The sequence below is a fragment of the Schistocerca serialis genome, chromosome 8 (genome assembly GCF_023864345.2).
Source record: "Schistocerca serialis cubense isolate TAMUIC-IGC-003099 chromosome 8, iqSchSeri2.2, whole genome shotgun sequence".
Taxonomy (NCBI): Eukaryota; Metazoa; Arthropoda; class Insecta; order Orthoptera; family Acrididae; genus Schistocerca; species Schistocerca serialis.
The window spans coordinates 317,119,172-317,133,897 of NC_064645.1; the positions used below are offsets into that span (position 1 = coordinate 317,119,172).

Here is a 14,726-nt window from a genome sequence, read left to right on the forward strand (position 1 = left end):
ACCTCCCGCATGGATTCTCAATTCTGGTGAAAGAGATTCGCCCCTCAAACGCTCTAGCAACTGCTGAGTATTCTAAGGGAGTCATTACGCCGTTATTCTGATCGAATTCGTTATCGATAGGACGGGGGAGAGAACTACCGTTAGCCATAAGGAAATTGCTATTATTACTGTTGCTACAACTAGGAGTCCACCCGATAGATGAATGGACTGGTGATGGGTGATCGTAATCATCATCATTTGCGGGGAGAGGCATACGTCTCGAAAGGCATACCTTGCGTGGGCGGCGAGCTGCTGTTTCTAGAGGAGGAGGGGGTGACAGCCGGTTTGAAGGGCCAGGCTGTGGCGACGGCGGACGGGCTGCGCAGCCAAACGGTTGCGACAGCGCTGTGGGAGGAGATGGCGCTAACTCTCTCTCTCACAACCCCGCGGGGTTGTGACATAGAGAGAGAACTCACGAGGACTTACGTCAGGGAACCGCAGTAGGTGGTACAGCACTCAGCAGTCCCATCAGTCAAACAAATCAGTAACAGTTTGCACTCTATGTGCTTGAGCATTGTTCTGCAAAATGATGGTCAGGTCCCGCAGAAAGTGTCATCACTTCTGTCTCTAAGCTGCTCGTAGGTTGTGTTCCAAAATATGTAGTGCTTTTAGTCGATATTTATTATTTCACAGAGAAATATTACATCGTCGTCATCGTCATCATTATCATCTTTTCCATACCCCTCCTCCGGAAGTAAGTACCATCTTGGCAGTGATGGTAGTGGTGACGGCGATGCGGAGCTATCGGGGATAGCTTCTGAAACTAAAATCAATAAATAAATAAATAACATCAAAACAAAATGAAATTAGTTTTGTGCATCACATAGACAAAGAATCAGTTATGCACCGAATTTTCTGTGTATTAGCATACCCTGTCATAGATACCTGGCTATTTCGAGTCAGACAGTATCGCTTTAGTAATGAATCGCTTTTGTAATGAACCTCGCTTGTAGTTACCGGTACTCATAACTGCGACGAGCACTAAACAATACTACTTGTAAGCCGTATATTTAGGAATGAAGTACCATCGACATTAATGGAAAACGAAGATGATGTATAATTTGACCGATATTTCATGGCTGTAAGCTATAGGGAATAGAATAATCGAATCAAGCACGTTTAATAGATTGAATCGAGGCCTCGTAAGCCATTAGCCGGCTGCCGAAATATTAATGCGTGAAGCACGTAACTGCCACCGTCACAACTTAGCAAAAGATTTGGCAGGGAGCCGAGAACTTTCAGGCCGTGTGTAAAATCGGTAAGCGAGTCTAAGGATTCCAATCAGTTCCTTGTTGACCAGTCTGGTGCGGCAGTTGAAGAGAGCAAAAGCCGAACCTAAGTTTAAAATTTCACGTTTAAGGCATCGTTCAAGCATGAAAACCGTACAAACATGCAGTCTCTTGACCTTCGGACGGACCCCCGTATGGAAGATGTGTAACTGACATAAGGAAGTACCGTCAAGATTTGAAAAACAGACAAATCATCTGGTCCGGATGGCATTCCTGTTAGATTTTAGAAGGAGTACTCCAGGGAATTGGTCCATCACCCCGCCTCTCTCTCTCTCCCTCTCTCTTTCTTTCTCGTCCAACACGAAGATCGAAACGAATGGTATAAAGGAAAGAAAGAAAGCGCGGGTCACTCCAGTATACAAGAAAGATGAAGGAACAGACCGCAAAATTACAGACCAATATCCCTAACTTCGGACTGCTCCCGAATCTTTGTACGTATTCTCAGTTCGAATATAATAAACATTCTTGAGGCTAAGCTGTTTATGTTGATGAATCAGCCTGATTTTAGAAAGCATCATTCGTTCAAAACTCGGCATGCCTTTATTTCACATGATATATCTAGAACTATAAAGGAAGGTAACAGGTGGATTACATATTCTAGATTTCAGGAAGGTATATGACACGATCTCCCATCGCAGCCCGTTAACGAAGGCACGAGCATATTTAACAGGCTCAGAGATAAGAGAGTGGCTATATCCAATATGCAGCCCAGTGCAATTGGATAGCTGCTGTTCTCTTTATACTTAAATGATTTGGCGGGTCAATAGTCTGCCGACGATGCAGCGGTCTACGATAAGTCATCAAAGCTGAGTGACTGTAGGAGGACACAAGACGATTTAGACAAAATTTCCATTTGGTGTGGTGAATGGTCGCTAGCCTTAAATGCGGAAAAAATGCAAGTTAATGCTGATGAGTAGGAATAATAAACCAGTAACTTTCAGGTGAAGTATTACTATCGTCCTGCTTACTTCACTGGTGGGATTGATCCGTTCCAGGTGATGTTGAAGAATTTCGGCGAATGGCTTCTAGATTTGTTACCTGTAAGTGCCATGGAGCTGCTTTCAGAACAAAAACAGAAGTCCTTGGAGGACGGTGTCCTTTCCTAGGAACTGTAAACACTAAATTTAGAGACCCTCATTTCAAGGTAACTACCAAACGACTCTACTGCAGCTGACATTAATTGCGCATAAGGACCACGAAGACCAAATACGAAAAAAGTAGACCTCATATGGAAGCGTCCAGACAGCAGTTCTACCATCACTCTATTTAAGATTAATTGTACATGGGGCCCATTGAACTTAAAGAATTCGAAACATGCAATGCCGTAGACGTATACAAAGAAAAAAAAACTCTGATAATAACTTCTCTGTAATGCAGTAGAAACACGCATACATGAAAAGCAGGAAATACACCCGTCTCAAAGTTAGCTAATATCGACTCTGGCAGCTTGTAGGTGTAGGGTAGAGTTTCGATGTTTCTGTCGCTGGTTTCGAGTGGTTCTGCGAATTTTTTTCTTGGCAGGATAACACCAGTTGTATGGTATCGTCAGTTTCCGCGGCGTATTGCGATTTTATGCCGTCCTTCTGTAGTGCTTTGCATATAGTTGTGTAATTAGGACCTACCTTTGTGATTAATTACGCAATTAGGATCGATCATTGCGTCAGTTTCTCGACCAAAATAAATAAAGTACACTAACCTAACCTTCCTCTCCCGCATCTAGACAGGTTTCATGTGTTGGGGGTGCACTTGAGCATTCCGTCCAGGAGCACCAGGGTTCGAGTCCCAGAAAGGGCTCCGGCATTTTTAATTTCCCATCAATTCCATGTGTGTCTGGTGGTTTAATTGTGTTAGGTGGGAGCACTTGGCCTTTCCACCCAGGAGGAGCAGGGTTCGAGTTCCAGAAAGGGTTTCTCTCTCTATGTCACAACCCCGCGCCGGTAATAACGACTAGAGAGTCAACACTTGCGGGATACACTGCGTGCGACCTTGTTGCTGTCTACTAACGATGCTTAGGAAAGGACTCTCTCTATGTCGCAACCCGCTACGGTAATAACGACTAGAGAGGCAACACGTACCGGATACATTCGGTATTTTGGAATGGTGCCGGCCGTGTCCCAATACTGACGTGAACCATTTATTAGCTACACCATCGTTTTCATGAAACCTAATTTTTTAAGTAATTGTTGTTCTTCACACTGCCAACTAAAAACTGCATCCCAATATAAGGTTAAGCTAAAAAATCTGTCATGTAATTAGATGTAAGGACGTTGCCACAGTACCCTCTGTTTACAGACTTATTTGCATTGTTCCTGCACTGCCCAAGGGATTAGAATATTTAGCCCACGATCAGTTAAGAAACTACCTAAGTACAATTACTAGGTTTCCGTAAACATCGCAGTACAAAATATCTCTCAATGAAGGTAACAGATGACCTGAAGATTGCCATGGATGCACAAAAGGCAGCTATCATGGGTTTCATAGACTTCTACAAAGCGTTTGACACAGCCGACTACGACATTTTACTTGTCACATTTAGCAGTATAAATTTCTCGCCAAGTCCAGTGCAGCGGTTTCGCTGGTAGCTGACGTTTCCCGAGCAATGCGTCATGTCCGGCACCTTAAAGTCGCAGCGGAGGCGGGTAGTATCAGGCGTCCCCAATGGTTTGATATTAGGTCTTATACTCTTTTCATTATATGTAAATGATGTGTCATTAATTTTCTCTTACCGCAAATACCGCATCCACGTGATGACGTCCAGCTGTATCTAAGAGCAAAACCAGAAAAACTGAAGAAAGCTTTCAAGAATCTGACTACCGGCTTTATACACTACGCAAAATACGGGGTCACAACTCAGTCCATCCTAACCTAGGCTCATTGGCCCGAAGTATTGGGAATCTCTACCGTCTTTAATCAAAATCGGGCTACTATCAACTTATCCTCTTCAACAACAAGTCGAGGAGTAATAACAGATTAAAGTCTAAATTGGACTAGGCACGGGACTACAGTGTCCAAGAATGCATGATCATCTCTCCTTGCCATACACAAATATAAAAAGCTATTGACCCGAAAAGGAAATTTGAGCAAACGTACCTCCAGTTATTGATAACAGCGATGTTATGCGGCAAGGCCTTTCTCAGGAAAGCCTATAGACCTGGAATTAACTATGAATGCCTGTGCTCGTTATATCTGTGATGTTCGATTCCTTGTCCATATTTGATCATAATGTGCACTGGTATCCCGGCTGCCTGCAAGCAAGTGCTGAACTTTCTACACCCTCTGTGATCTCTACTGTCCTTTCAACGTAGAATGTTCCTCGTATCTCTTCTCGACCATAACGCTTTCGACAGAACAACATGGCAGAAAAATCCGCTCCCATCAGATCAAAATCCTCTTTGGCTCACTTCACGTTTGAGACCCTTTCAGTAGCAGGAACCCGACGCTGGAAAAACCTCCCGCGTCATATTAGAGAACTGCATAGCATCTACAGCTTCAGAAGACAATTAATGACATATCTGCTAAAGCAACAATAAGAATGAACATTGTCCCTGTACACACTCGTTGCTCTGTACATCCCCCTTTCCAACCTGATCTTCGTCATTTCCCAATATTCTTAGTCGATGTACTCTCCTTAAATTTCCTTTTCTCAGAACTCGCTATATCACGAAACATCTATTTTGTCCACCTATAAATTCTTCTTATATCTGCCACTATCATTATTGCAGGGGTTGAAAATATCGCTTCAGTTGTAAATTACTTTATTTTCACACGACCGGTTTCGGACTGTTATAAGCCCATCCTCAGGTGCTTATGAGCGTTCATAGGCAGCACACCGCGCCTGGTACACGCGGCGATCGGGGCCACAGCACAGCTACGACACCTGAGGATGGGCTTATGAGAGTCCGAAACCGGTCGTGTGAAAATAAAGTAATTTACAACTGAAGTGGTATTTTCAACCTCTGCTACAATGCTCAGTTGCAGATGTTCTGCCAACAGGATTGTTTGTACTGTCATTATTGTTATTATTGCCACTGTTATTATTAATATTATCACTGTTACTGGCAGCGGCTGCTGTAATACAAGTACTGCCAGTATTAACTTTATTTGTTAGTGAACAGTATTGTTTACTCACACTGCCACTTCATGGACTCAAATAATTTTAATACTATTTGTCATATCAAAACTGTTACTTCTTAGGTAACTGTGATGTAAGAACTGTGATGTAAGAAAGGTACTGTACTGGTGAAACTCTGGATCGATGTGAGAGAGGGCCTGGTGGCCCTAATCAGACCAGGTTAAATAAATAAACAAGGTACTTGTGCTCGTAGTGTATAGCATTTCGTGTGGTAATAAAAAAGAATGGACTGCTTGCAGCGACGTGTGGTCTGGATACCGGGTGTCTCCCATGTGGTACACGATGATTGGCTGGACGATCATGCTGGTGGTGTCCCTGCTGGTGAGCCTCGTGGTGCGACCGGGGGAGGAGGAGCCACGGCCGGGGGCCAACCTGTTCAGTCCGCTGGTGCGGCGTTGGCTGCCTGTAGATCCACTCGAGAAGAGCTACAAGGTACACACCTGCAGAACTACTTATGCATACAACCTCTTCTAACTACTGTTCAGTACATGGTACTACATGTTAGAATGTCTTCCCACTACAATGACGTTTGGAGTGCTGGAGGAATGACAACTTACATGCATCCTTGAATGATGTAATTGGTCTAATCTTGCCTTCACGATCGCTACACGATCGATAAATGGTGAGCTGAAGAATATACCTAGATTCTTCACTCAGTACTTGTTCATCAGGATTATGAGGAAGCAAACTTCGGGCATCCGCAGCTGAAGGTATGGATCCTCGAAACAATAAACCGCAAACAGTTGTTGTATTATCGTTTAATAGTACTACCGGCATCCCAGTGATGGAGTTGCATGTTCAGGTACATCTAAATAAAGGGGAATAACACATGAAGGATTGAGAAATTATATAAACAAAAAATAGAAATGGCAACAATCTAGGGAGGATAAAATACACTGAAGCGCCAAAGATACTGGTGTAGCCATGCGTATTCAAATACAGAGATATGTAAACAGGCAGAAAACGGCGCTGCGGTTGGCAACGTCTACAAATGCAAACAAATGCCGGCCGTTGTGGCCGAGCGGTTCTAGGCGCTTCAGTCCGGAACCACGCGGCTGCTATGGTCGCAGGTTCGAATCCTGTCTCGGGCATGGATGTGTATGATGTCCTTAGGTTAGTTAGGTTTAAGTAGTTCTAAGTCTATGGGACTGATGACCTTAGGTTGGTTCAAATGGCTCTGAGTACTATGGGACTTAACTTCTGAGGTCATCAGTCCCCTAGAACTTAGAACTACTTAAACCTAACTAACCTAAGGACATCACACACATCCATGCCCGAGGCAGGATTCGAACCTGCGGCCTTACCGGTAGCGTGGATCGAGACTGTAGCGCCTAGAACCGCACGGCCTCTCCGGCCGGCATGACCTTAGATGTTAAGTCCCATAGTGCTCAGAGTCATTTGAACCATTTGAGCAAGCAAGTGTCTGGTGCAGTTGTTAGCTCGGTTAGTGCTGCTAGAGTGGCAGGTTATCAAGATTTAAGTGAGACTGAACGTGGTGTTATAGTCGGCGCACGAGCGATGGGACACAGCATTTCCGTGGTAGCGATGAAGTGGGGATTTCCCCGTCCGACCATTTCATGAGTGTACCGTGAATGTCAATAATCCGGTAAAACATCAAATCTCCGACGTCTCTGCGGCCGGAAAAAAAACGGCACCAACGACGACCGAAGAGAATCGTTCAGCGTGAAAGAAGTACAATTCTTCCGCAAATTGCTGCAGATTTCAATGCCGGGCCATCAACAAGAGTCGCGGCATGAATCATTCAACTAAACATCATCGATATGGGCTTCCGGAGCCGAAGGCCCACTCGTGTACCCTTGATGACTGTACGACACAAAGCTTTACGCCTCACCTGGGCCCGTCATCACCGACATTGGACTGTTGATGACTGGAAACTTGTTGCTTGGCCGGACGAGTTTCGTTTCAGATCGTATCGACATGATGGACGTATACGGGTACGGAGACAACCTCATGAATTCATGGACCCTGCAAGTCAGCAGGGGACTCTTAAAGCTGGTGGAGGCTCTGTAATGGTGTGGGGCGTGTGCAGTTGGAGTGATATGGGACCTCTGATATGATTCAAATGGCTCTGAGCACTATCGGACTTAACAATTGAGGTCATCAGTCCCCTAGACTTAAATCTACTTAAACCTAACTAACCTAAGGACATCTCACACATCCATGCCCGAGGTAGGATTCGAACCTGCGACCGTAGCAATCGCGCGGTTCCGGTCTGAAGCGCCTAAAACCGCTCGGCCACAGCGGCCGGCAGAAGTGTGTCAACGAACCCTTTTCTCCCAAGAAGTCGACCTCAGTGTACAGTCAGCTACTAGGCTCTGCTACAACGTCAGCCATACTGGTGTGTAAGTCAGTGCTTGCGATGCACGCTCAGTCCGTGCGAGACACAGGAAGAGAGACACATAAATGACGTAGTAAATGGCAGGATTGCCAGTAGTGTTGCTAGCATTGGGAGGGAAAGACACATAAATGAATGTGTGAGAGAGAAACTGGGATCTGACAACTTCACTTTGTATTTTTTTATTTGCTTGTTTTGCACATCATTATAACTGTACATCATTCAGTGTTAACCCATTGTGTATTTTACACCCTTACAAAAATATGAATAGCATTTTATAAGTAAAAGAATTAGTTGATAGCGTAACTACTGCGCTTTTGTGTAATCAAAGCATTTACTTTTGGTGAAATTGCACACACAAAAAAATCTACGTGATTATTGTTGTTATTTTGTACTCAACAGAACATTCTTTACCATGATCAAAGGCAAGAGTTTTCTGTTATTGTTGATCACTGACAAGCCTGTTCATGAATAACGGAAACGCGTTTCATATAACCTGAATGAAGTACTGAAGCAATGTTTGATATGGGTTTGTTTTGCGTTTTCTTTAAATTTTACCTTGTAAAAGGAAATTACGTTTTCTAGCGCTAAATGACAAATTTTTATTTTTTTTATTTTTACTGCAACATCCCTCCGTTTCACGTTACAAATTAACAATTTTCGAATAAAACCACAAACAAACATTTATACTTTCAATTTTGCTATAAGTACTGTTTATTTGCAAGTAACAGACAGGAGGACAACTGTGCAGAACAACAATGTTGCGTAAGTTATCTGGCATTTTATATGTCCTCGCTTAGTTTCTAGACGGTTCACAGCTTCAGGTTTCTAGCGTAATTTAGTAAGATACTGATCGCATAAGCAGACAAAGCGATCGGAATGAGGTGATATCCGATAAGTATGCAGCGCACCCAACTTACAGGTAACGTAGTAACTGTCTTAACTAACGAAGACTCCTAGGAAAACTATCCTAGTCCACACTTGCTTATGACAGTCTATGGTAGCCTATGGTAGTTTTACACAAGCGAGCAACAGATGCCACATGGTGACGTGGAAAGATGCACCTTGTTTGCAGACGAATTCGCCAGCGACCGACAGTCACTGAGGAAACAAGTGATTTGCGTTTAGCACATTGTGCCTTTATTCGAGATAAAGTTTAATCTACAGTATATACATTTTACATAATTTAATTCTGAGGACATTTCAGATTCAGATTCCATCATTATACTTACTACTGGCAGCTTTATAAAGATAAAAATCAACCGAAAAAATAAGTTTTACAGTATTTCTGGTGAAGTCGTAACGTCCGAAGTTAAGAATCTTTGTATTTATGAAGAAAATGAATCATGCCCGCTTTGGCGTTAAAACTGATGGCTAGGGCGAAAGCTTATAGTCTCATGTATACTGTTCAAGTAGTGCTGAAAGTCTTGTTGCACGTACATGAAGATAGATTTCCCTCAGGTCGTGTTTAGATCATTTTCTAGAAAGTGCAGGCGTTACAGCAAGGTACACGATGAATAGATGCTCCAGAGCTATTAGGGTCGTTTGAATATGAACATGCCTGCAGACAGTTGGTGGTTCTCCAGATGGATTTTTCAGAGGCTACCGCAAAGAAGGGAAGGCAGAAAGGTGGAAGGAGTATATAGAGGGTTTATACAAGGGCGATGTGCTTGAGGACAATATTATGGAAATGGAAGAGCATGTAGATGAAGACGAAATGGGAGATAAGATACTGCGTGAAGAGTTTGACAGAGCACTGAAAGACCTGAGTCAAAACAAGGCCCCGGGAGTAGACAACATTCCATTAGAACTACTGATGGCCTTGGGAGAGCCAGTCATGACAAAACTCTACCATCTGGTGAGCAAGATGTATGAGACAGGCGAAATACCCTCAGACTTCAAGAAGAATATAATAATTCCAATCCCAAAGAAAGCAGGTGTTGACAGATGTGAAAATTACCGAACAATCAGTTTAATCGGTCACAGCTGCAAAAACTAACGCGAATTCTTTACAGACGAATGGAAAAACTGGTAGAAGCGGACCTCAGGGAAGATCAGTTTGGATTCCGCAGAAATGTTGGAACACGTGAGGCAATACTAACCTTACGACTTATCTTAGAAGAAAGGTTAAGGAAAGGCAAACCTACTTTTCTAGCATTTGTAGACTTGGAGAAAGCTTTCGACAATGTTAACTGGAATACTCTCTTTCAAATTCTAAAGGTGGCAGGGGTAAAATACAGAGAGCGAAAGGCTATTTACAATTTGTACAGAAACCAGATGGCAGTTATAAGAGTCGAGGGGCATGAAAGGGAAGCAGTGGTTGGGAAAGGAGTGAGACAGGGTTGTAGCCTCTCCCCGATGTTATTCAATCTGTATATTGAGCAAGCAGTAAAGGAAGCAAAAGAAAAATTCGGAGTAGGTATTAAAATTCATGGAGAAGCAGTAAAAACTTTGAGGTTTGCCGATGACATTGTAATTCTGTCAGAGACAGCAAAGGACTTGGAAGAGCAGTTGAACGGAATGGACAGTGTCTTGAAAGGAGGATATAAGATGAACATCAACAAAAGCAAAACGAGGATAATGGAATGTAGTCAAATTAAATCGGGTGATGCTGAGGGAATTAGATTAGGAAATGAGACACTTAAAGTAGTAAAGGAGTTTTGCTATTTATGGAGTAAAATAACTGATGATGGTCGAAGTAGAGAGGATATAAAATGTAGACTGGCAATGGCAAGGAAATCGTTTCTGAAGAAGAGAAATTTGTTAACGTCGACTATAGGCTTAAGTGTCAGGAAGTCGTTTCTGAAAGTATTTGTGTGGAGTGTAGCCATGTATGGAAGTGAAACATGGACAATAACTAGTTTGGACAAGAAGAGAATAGAAGCTTTCGAAATGTGGTGCTACAGAAGAATGCTGAAGATTAGATGGGTAGATCACATAACTAATGAGGAGGTGTTGAATAGGATTGGGGAGAAGAGAAGTTTGTGGCACAACTTGACTAGAAGAAGGGATCGGTTGGTAGGACATGTTTTGAGGCATCAAGGGATCACAAACTTAGCATTGGAGGGCAGCGTGGAGGGTAAAAATCGTAGAGGGAGACCAAGAGATGAATACACTAAGCAGATTCAGAAGGATGTAGGTTGCAGTAGGTACTGGGAGATGAAGAAGCTTGTACAGGATAGAGTAGCATGGAGAGCTGCATCAAACCAGTCTCAGGACTGAAGACCACAACAACAACAACAACCACATATGAAGAAGGTCTTTGAGAACGTTTGTTCTTCACCAGCTATTTCATTTGTACATTGCATACATACGTATGTATCCGATAATATAATTGTGGATATATTTTTATAATACTGTATCAGTCATTTAAAAACCCTCGTATTTTAAATACGAGACAAAACAATTCTTTATCTGGCATATATAATGAAGTTCATTACAGTTTTTTCCAGCTTTTCATGCATATTGTCGGAATTCCTTATTGCTAGTCGTAAGAAAAATTGAACAGCTTGTCTACAAATCAGATGTTTGGTTTTACACAGTTTATGGTCAAATAAATCGTGGAATCCCATTTTGTTATGAGTCAGCTTTCCGATGTTTATCATTCCGTTGGGTATTAATAACAGATGATGTTTGTTTGTTCCAGACGGTAGAAATGCGGATAATATCGACAGAGGAGGAAAGAAGAAAGTTGAAAGACGTAGACTGAAACAGCAGCTTCTATCCTGGCATTAGATGCACCTCTTACCAGTATTACGGAGCTCAGATCATCTTCTTTAAGAACTGAAATTCTATTATCACCGTATGAATGCTGATGGAACTTATATCAATCAAGTGACCTCAATTACAGCAGCTGTTTTCTAAATAACTGACGGGTGAGACCCTGAGTATGTGTGTGTGTAATTTGTACAGGAGAGCAGCACGCAGCCAACATTCGGAGAAGAACGAAACATTATTCTCCCTTAGGTAATTTTCTTTCTTAGTTAATTGAGTGGCGATATAAAATTTATGAAGAGACAATTATGTTCTGTTACACTAAATGTGATAAATGTAGATGGGCAATGAAAACAAAATTTATTTATACGCGTGACAGCTTGGCAACGCTGATAACGTACAACATTATGTATATATATTTCTCCAGATGAGTATGTATGAGCCTGTTTTCATCATAAATCAGTTTTAATAAGGTATTTATAAACAAATAAATATAACGTTATAAATACCACATTCCTAGTGAGAGTGAAATATTGTAAATACGAATTTGTATCTGACCAGTTTGATGGACAAATAAACAAAGTCTATGTTACTGGAAAAAGCAAGGTGTAGTCTGCTTATTCTGGTCAAATTTTGTATTCTTTCAGCAATGTAGTTACATAATATAAGTACTAATTAACACCATATGACATGAAACTTACAAATTTCATCCCAAGTAATATCACTTGCTGTCTTTGCCATTGGTAAAACTGTTGATTTTCTTTCTGGACGTTGCCGTTATTGACACAGAACAAGAATAGTTCACACATACAAACTACTGCAATCAGGGGAGTGGCCTGATCGGTTTATGCTAGCATAAAACGTTGTCCGAGAGGTTTCCACTCAAGTCTACAAGCCACGTTAGTCCACAGCACGTAGGTAGAGAGAGACCGATTCAGAGTGCAACACTCGTACGCTGTCACAGCATTCCAGGGTCCTAGGAGCGCTCTAATTGAAGTTACTGAAGCTTCTGATACAACCGGAAACTGCAGTTCCATGAGGCGGTTCAGCTTGCGTCAATGTCTCATTTACCACGAGATCAGATCACGTGATAAGAATAGAGCTCCGTCTGGTTGTGCCATGACACTTCAGTTTCTCCGTTGTATCAATCAGTGTTCCGCTACAGCGATTACCTCCGACTGGACGCTTTATGCCGAAAATCTTGTGAACTTCCGTCATTTCGCAATCAGCTTGCGAGTCGCTGTTACCTACGCTGGGTACAAGACCACCTGGTTAAAACAACGTCATTCGCTCTATCCTGTCAAATATTCAAAACGTCCAGCATTATTCTATGAAATTCTTACAGCTCTTGCTTTTTCCACGGACACAAGACCTTTGAACTAAACCCCTTCAGTCTGAACTCTTTCTCTTCAGGACCGAAAGGGGGTCAACGCGTCTAGGTCACACAAGAAAGAATTTGTGACTAGGACACTCCTATTTATGTCATGTACTATCGTAGGAGACGATGAGTACATCGAATTTCAGCTAGAAGAAATGGAGGAAGTGGTCACTTAACTGGAGTACAGCTGGTCACTGGATGAAGTCAACTGACGAGTAAATTTGAGTTTCTAACTGGTGCGTTCCATTCGGCTATCTACAGCGCTATCACAGCAAAAAAGAGAAAGCTGAAAGGTTGAAGGAGTACACAGTGGGGAGATGAGGGCAATATTATAGAATGATGTTATGATTTAGATGAAGCTGACATAGGAGATATGACTCTACGAAAAGAATTTGACAGAGCATTCTACATCTACATCTACGTGATTACTCTGCTATTCACAATAAAGTGTCTGACAGAGGGTTCAATGAACCATCTTCAAGCTATCTCTCTACCGTTCCACTCTCGAACGGCACGCGGGGAAAACGAGCACTTCAATTTTTCTGTGCGAGCCCTGATTTCTCTTATTTTATTATGATGATCTTTTCTCCCTATGTAGGTGGGTGCCAACAGAATGTTTTCGCAATCGGAGGAGAAAACTGGTGACTGAAATTTCATGAGAAGATCCCGTCGCAACGAAAAACGCCTTTGTTTTAATGATTGCCACTCCAATTCACGTATCATGTCTGTGACACTATCTCCCATATTTCGCGCTAATACAAAACGAGCTGCCCTTCTTTGTACTTCTTCGATGTCATCCGTCAGTCAAACCTGACGCGGATCCCGCACCGCATAGCAATACTCCAGAATAGGGCGGACAAGCGTGGTGTAAGCAGTCTATTTAGTAGACCTGTTGCACCTTCTCAGTGTTCTGCCAATGAATCGCAGTCTTTGGTTTGCTCTAGCCACAATTTAGGTTATTTTTGATTGTAATCCCTAAGTATTTGGTTGAATTTACAGCATTCAGATTTGTGTGACTTATCGCGTAATCGAAATTTAGCTGATTTCTTTTAGTACTCACGTGAATAACTCCACACTTTTCCTTATTCAGAGTCAATTGCCACTTTTCGCACCATACAGATATCTTATCTAAATCATTTTGCAAGTCGTTTTGATCATCTGATGACTTTACAAGACGGTAAATGGCAGCATCATCATCTGCAAACAATCTAAGGCGGCCACTCAGATTATCTCCTATGTTGTTAATACAGATCAGGAACAATAGAGGGTCTACAGCACTTCCTTGGGGAACGCCGGATATTACTTTCGTTTTACTCGACGACTTTCGTCTATTACTACGAACTGTGGTCTTTCTGACAGGAAATCACGAATCCAGTCCCATAACTGAGGCAAAGCTCAGCAGGCAAGCAGTTTGGTTAGAAGACGCTTGTGAGGAACGATGTCGAAAGCCTTCTGGAAATCTAAAAATATGGAATCAATTTGACATCCCATGTAGATAGCACTTATTACTTCATGAGTATAAAGAGATAGTTGTGTTACACAAGAAAGATATTTTCTGAAGCCATGCTGATATGTGTCAATAAATCGTTTTCTTCGAGGTACTTCATAATGTTCCACTGCAGTATATTTTCCAAAACCCTACTACAAATCGACGTTAGTGATATAGGCCAATAATTCAGAGGATTACTCCTACTTCTCTTTTTGGATATTGGTGTGACTTGAACAATTTTCCAGTCTTTAGGTACGGATCTTTCTGTGAGCGAGTGGTTGTAAATAATTGCTAAATATGGAGCTAATTTATCAACATACTCTGAGAGG

General features: G+C 42.2%; 1 protein-coding gene across 1 annotated transcript in view; it reads left to right on the top strand.

Moving 5' to 3' along the window:
• Window positions 1-11,894, top strand: part of LOC126416511 (sodium-coupled monocarboxylate transporter 1-like) — a 188,312-nt gene extending 176,418 nt beyond the window's left edge. Inside the window, exons 14-15 of the mRNA XM_050084253.1 lie at window positions 5,700-5,892; window positions 11,463-11,894. Of these exons, the coding sequence (XP_049940210.1) occupies window positions 5,700-5,892; window positions 11,463-11,525 (256 nt within the window). The 3' untranslated portion in view covers window positions 11,526-11,894. The remainder of the gene's footprint in view (window positions 1-5,699; window positions 5,893-11,462) is intronic.
• The last annotated feature ends 2,832 nt before the right edge of the window (window positions 11,895-14,726 follow it).